At 47.7% G+C, this 5,398-nt stretch overlaps 1 protein-coding gene across 1 annotated transcript in view; it reads left to right on the top strand.

The window, feature by feature from the left end:
* The first annotated feature begins 470 nt into the window (after positions 1–470).
* The window catches only part of LOC103392424 (collagen alpha-1(XVIII) chain-like), a 31,145-nt gene continuing 26,217 nt past the window's right edge, over positions 471–5,398 (top strand). The window contains exons 1-3 of the mRNA XM_025063737.1: positions 471–552; positions 2,997–3,227; positions 3,600–4,382. Coding sequence (XP_024919505.1) covers positions 471–552; positions 2,997–3,227; positions 3,600–4,382 — 1,096 coding nt within the window. The remainder of the gene's footprint in view (positions 553–2,996; positions 3,228–3,599; positions 4,383–5,398) is intronic.

Genomic DNA, 5,398 nt, shown 5'->3' with positions numbered 1-5,398 from the left:
AGATCAAAACCCGATCAGAGAAAAAGCTGATGAAACCAAATCAAATGACTTCATCTGCCTCAGAACTTTTTGACTGTTTTCTCCACGGTGTACAGTCAGTGTCGCTGCTGCTGCTGCTGCTGCTTCCCAGGTCAAAGGTCGAGGTGTTTATAATGTACCGTCCGTTCCTGCTCTTCCCACGGCCCCGAGCAAAGAGTTCCCATTAGTACCGATGGTCAGAGATTTAACTACTGTGAATCACTGATTCACCTCTGTGGTTCAAGAGTTGTGTGTGTACTTGTGTGTGTACTTCATGTATACATACATGTACATGTACATCCAGCGCTGACTCATTTGTGTCATTTTAACCTCTTGTTGTCCTGAAGCCTAAGGCCAACGGAACAACAAAGACTTGAGCTGCACGCTGACTCACAGCCAAAGGTCAACGACCCCTGCTGGCTGAAATAACACTGGTGAAGGTGCAGGTTTGGATGGGCACATGGTCGGGGGTGGAGGAGTGGGTGTGGGTGTGGGTGCTGCCAAAAGGACAGTTCTTAGAGCTGCGGTCGGACAGTTGGATTTTTGGGATCGTCGTTGTTGTTGTTGTTGTTGTTGTCGGTCGGACAGTTGGTCAGACAGTTGGATTTTTGGGATCGTTTTTGTTGTTGTTGTTGTTGTTGTTGTTGTTGCTCCTTCTCTGCTCTGGTGTTTGATAGCTGTGTGTGTCTGTGCACGGTGGTCCATAATTGGACGCCCCCAGACCCTTTCATGGGTTCAGTCCAGTTCAGGTTAGGTGGACTCTGTAATTAGTCCCAACATATGTCCTCCCACTGATGGTCTCCGTCTTAGGTTTCAGGTTTTTGTGACAGACAGACACAAAGGCCTGGAATTTCACCTCCACCTCTGCTACAGCCTCACAGTGTCCTGGGACCAGAGACCACACTCCCCCCCACCCCCCTTCTCCCCCTACTGGCTGGTAGTAAACGTGGTCTGTGTTTGTCTTGAAGGTGGGCTCCAGTCCACGTAGGACATAAACAGAAGACAAAACAAACTCCAACTGCACGACATCAGACTTTTATACTTCCTTCCTGTTGTGACTGACTGTCAGACACTGAACAGCTGTTAGAATTTTTTTTTTTTTTTTAATATTTTTTAAAATATTTTCTACTCGTTTTTATTCTTTATTTTAATTTTATCTGAAAAAAATTAAATAAGAAAAGAAAAGAAAAATAATTATTATATTAAAAATAATTACTACTTATTTTACAATTATTATAAATAAAACAAAAAAATAATAATAATGTTAATGATAATTATTCGTAAACTCCTGGGAAACATGATGCCAGACGACCCAAAAAAAAATCTCTTGCGACCCACCTGAGGGTCGCGACCCAGTCTTTGGGAAACAATGCAATAATACATGTAATGCAATATAATATAATAATAATAATTCAGTGTACTCAAAGTAGTAGTAGTAGTAGTTGTTGTAGTAATAAGTACATGTGTGTTCAACACGTGGCTCTGGGACACAGGAAGCTCAGTCTTTTCCAGCGTCGTCGTCACAGTGATTTTCCAGTGATTTCTCCGGTAAATTCTCTGGTACTAAACCCGTGGCTCCGTCCTTGACGGTGGGCAGTTTGGTCAGCGTGACCTCTGAGGTTAACTCAGTGTAGTTTCTGAATGGAAGCGGCGAGCGGGTCATGTGACCAGAACCTCCGTGTCAGGCGCGGCCGCGGCCTACGCTACAGTCAAGGTCAATGATGTGGTTTTTTTAAACGGGGCTAAAAATACCACGGTTCGTGTGAAAATACTGGCTAACGTTGACCGTGAGGTACTGTCACACCGAGTACTAGTACACGGACAGAGACCGCCACAACAATCCTTGAGAGTTCTGATATCAGCGTCTCCAGGTGTAGTTCCTGACGTTAGCGTTTGTCTGTGTTTTTAAATGAAGGAATTCCAAAAACTTTAATCAAACAAGACGTTTTTTTTTTTTAATTAACTGCACTTTTTTGACACCGTGGCTGATCTCCAACCTTGCAGGAGGGTTGGGGTTCAATTCCATCTTGTCAATCAACTTCAGGCTGAGCTGCATCAGGAAGGTCCCAACCCCCCGACCCCCAACTGTGATGACCCCTGATTTGTTTTTCTGTCTCGTCCCTCCTTTGGTCTGAACACCAGGATTTGAACAATTTTGACACAAAGATATAAAATTAAGAGTCTTCTTTTTAAACATCTCTTTACAATTGTTTACTTTTTTTTTTTTAGAATAAAACATACGTGATATCCCTTTAATAATCTAATAAAGACCAACTAAGAACACAGGTGATGAAGGACCAGGTTTGATTCTCAATATTTAACACTTTGGTTTGACACCAGTTTTCAGACTGTATATAAATCTGTGGCGACAGGAAAGTTGATCTAAATGTAACCTGTAGCTGGGTTAGTTTTTGGGTGTTTTTTTTTTTTTTTTCTCAGAATGGTGGCGCTCTACGTGAAGTTCTTCTCTATATTATGTTTGAACAAAGAGAACGAGTCAAGGGGAACAAACTGCTCCTCTCTGCAGAAACGTCCGTGTTTTACACTGAAAGGAAAGACTGCCGTAACTCTGAGGTATCAGTCAGGAGGAGAGATCGCTTTTCACCACCGTGACAAAGGGAGGAGGAGGTGGGAGAGGGAGGGGGGAGGGGAGGGGGGGAGGAGGGAGGAGTTAGGAGGGGAAACATTGGCAAGCCGGCCAATACGGAGCACGTCCCCTGGTGTCCCCCCCCCCCTTTTACTCTTCTGAATGGGGCGCTCCTCCTCACTTCTCCTCCCTGCCTGGTGGAGTGTGTGTGGACAGAGCGGTGCAGTGGATCAGTGGGCATGTCATAGGAAACGTCCGGGACACAAACCTGACTAAATGCCCAGGATGAGGACTCAGGTCTCAGGAGTTTTGTTTTTGTTGCTCCAGTCTTTGGTTTTCTCTGACGCTTGGTTCTGGTCCTGGACCGGCACCACGGCTTTGGCCCCCACAGTGGACCCCGAGGGGTCGGGCAGTCCAGCAGGCAGTGGAGAGCAGCCAACAGAGGACACAGTCGCAGCACGGGTCACTGAGGAACGACCTGGGATCCGGGTCACGGAGCAGAACTGGGTTCAGAGCACTGGAGCCCCTCAACAGACCACTCTAGTGCCTCCTACAGCCCACCTGGAGAATGACATGGCGTCTGAGAAAGGCACAGACCCTCCGTCACAAATAAGTGAACCTGGTAATGGCTCATCTTCTCTAATGGGTGTGGGGTCTGCAGATTTTAACCCTTTAAGATTTTCAGGACTTGAAGCAGACCGGGGTTCAGGTCTTTGGTCCGGTTCTGGAGAAAGTTCTAGATCTGGGTTTGAGGAGGAAGCTAAAGCTGATTGGTTCTCTGGATCAGACACACATGAGTTTTTAGAGGTAAATGACAGAGAAGCGGTGTTGACCACAGACGGTGTGACGTTGCCAGATAATTACCGTAATGAGTCTAATAAAAGTCACTTAATCATTCACAGAGCAGAGAAAGTCAACGCTTCTGACGAATCCTCACAGAATCTCCGTTCTTTGTTGGAAATTCCCGTTAACAATAGCGTTAATTACTCTCCAGAAAACTCCACCTCCGTAGATTTGCTAATTCCACTTAATGACACCGTCTCTAACCTGGACTCTAGGGGCCGCCAGCTTACACCAGTTACTGATTTACCAGTTACGACTCAGGAACCTGTCGTTTACCAAAGTGTTCCGACTAGCCAAGCGTCAACTGTTAGCCAAAGATTTCAAACAGCGATCACAGCTGCCCAACGTGAAGACTCTACGTCGACGTTAGCAACTAGTCACACCGCAGCAACTTCGACCGCAGCTGCCCAACGTGAAGAGTCTACGTCGACGTTAGCAACTAGTCACACTTTAGCTGCCAGGCCTAGCTTAGCAACCTCCTCACAGCAACTAACGACTGTTAGTAAAGATGTAAAGACAGGGGGCGACAGAGCAGTGACTGAATCTCAACGGTGTGTGTTGCTCAGTGAGCCGTTGCCATTCTGCTCCTTCACGAAAGGAGAAAAAATTCTCGTTCCAAATTTTGTCAACCAGACCAGTGTGGAGGAGGTTCGGGCGCTCCTCACTGAGTGGGCGTGGCTGCTGGGTTCAAACTGCCACCATGGTGTGCAGTGGTTTTTCTGCCTTCTCTTGGTCCCAAAGTGCGACCCAGCGGGGGCGCTGCCCCTGCTGCCGTGCCGGAGTTTCTGCGAAGTCTTGAGGGACAGTTGCTGGATGCTCCTGGATGAAGGACGCCTCCCGGTGGAGTGCCACACTCTGCCTGATGATGATGATGATGGTGATGATGGTGATGATGATGATGGGTATCAGTGCTTGTCTCCTAGTAACCAGAAAGGTAAATCACCTGGTCAAACTAGATCCTGGTCCAGGATCTAGTTTGAACCGGTCCAGTCTGTCTGGTCTTCTCACTGGTGTTAAAAACCCTGTCCACCCAAGACCTGTCCACTGTTTGTCCCCAGTAACTGCCCGCTGGTGTGACCTGTGTTTGGTGACCATGTGACCGGGGGGCGTGTCTTAACCACAGCATGTTTGACGTGTTTGGCTGCAGCCTAACCAGCATGGAGCTCACTGGTCCGCCGGGTTTTAACTTCCTGCATGTGTTTTCTTCACCCTGTGGATTTTTGTCTAACCTACTGAACACACACACACACACACACACACACACACACACACACACACATCTCCACTGCAGTACCAGATTCTAAAAGGCTAACGGTTAGCCGACGGTAAACGTGATGTTGTTGATCTTCTGTTTTGTTTTTAATTTCGTTCATCTGTCGTCGATCATGGTTTGTTCAAACCATGGCCTGTGTGTGTGGTTGTGAGTGGTACTGCATCTGATCGTGGAAAGTACCGGTGCCTGCTAAGAAACAGTTCCGAATTCCGTCCGTGCCTCAGACTTGTTGCATGTCCGCGTGAGTGAGTTTGTCCATGGATGGACGGACGGACGGACGGATGGACGGATGAGGTGGTCGTGCATGCCAAGCAGCGGTGACATCATCACTGTCTTCCAGTTGGACGTATCTGTGGTCGACGTTGACGGCATGTGTTTCCAGTGACAGTAACAACATGGAGAAGAAGCTGAACTTCTCTGCGGCCCTGACCCCTGACCCCTGACCTCTGACCTGGTCTTTTCAGAGTGCCTGAGTCTGTCCCGTCCCGTCCTGTCCTGTCCCGTCCTGGTTACTGTCTCTCTCACACTGTGGTCCATTGACAGACATAAGTGGACACGGGTTGTTGGTTTGAAGACCGAGTGACATATCTCGCCCGAAACAAAGAGCTGGGCGTTGGCTGCTGTGACTGTATCTGCTTTGGCTTGGATGAACTTTTATGTTTTGGGGGGAGCGGTGG

Source organism: Cynoglossus semilaevis, chromosome 16 (genome assembly GCF_000523025.1).
Source record: "Cynoglossus semilaevis isolate Cse_v1.0 chromosome 16, Cse_v1.0, whole genome shotgun sequence".
Taxonomy (NCBI): domain Eukaryota; kingdom Metazoa; phylum Chordata; class Actinopteri; order Pleuronectiformes; family Cynoglossidae; genus Cynoglossus; species Cynoglossus semilaevis.
Note: the sequence above shows the minus strand (reverse complement) of the source record. Positions and strands in the feature narration are given on the sequence as shown.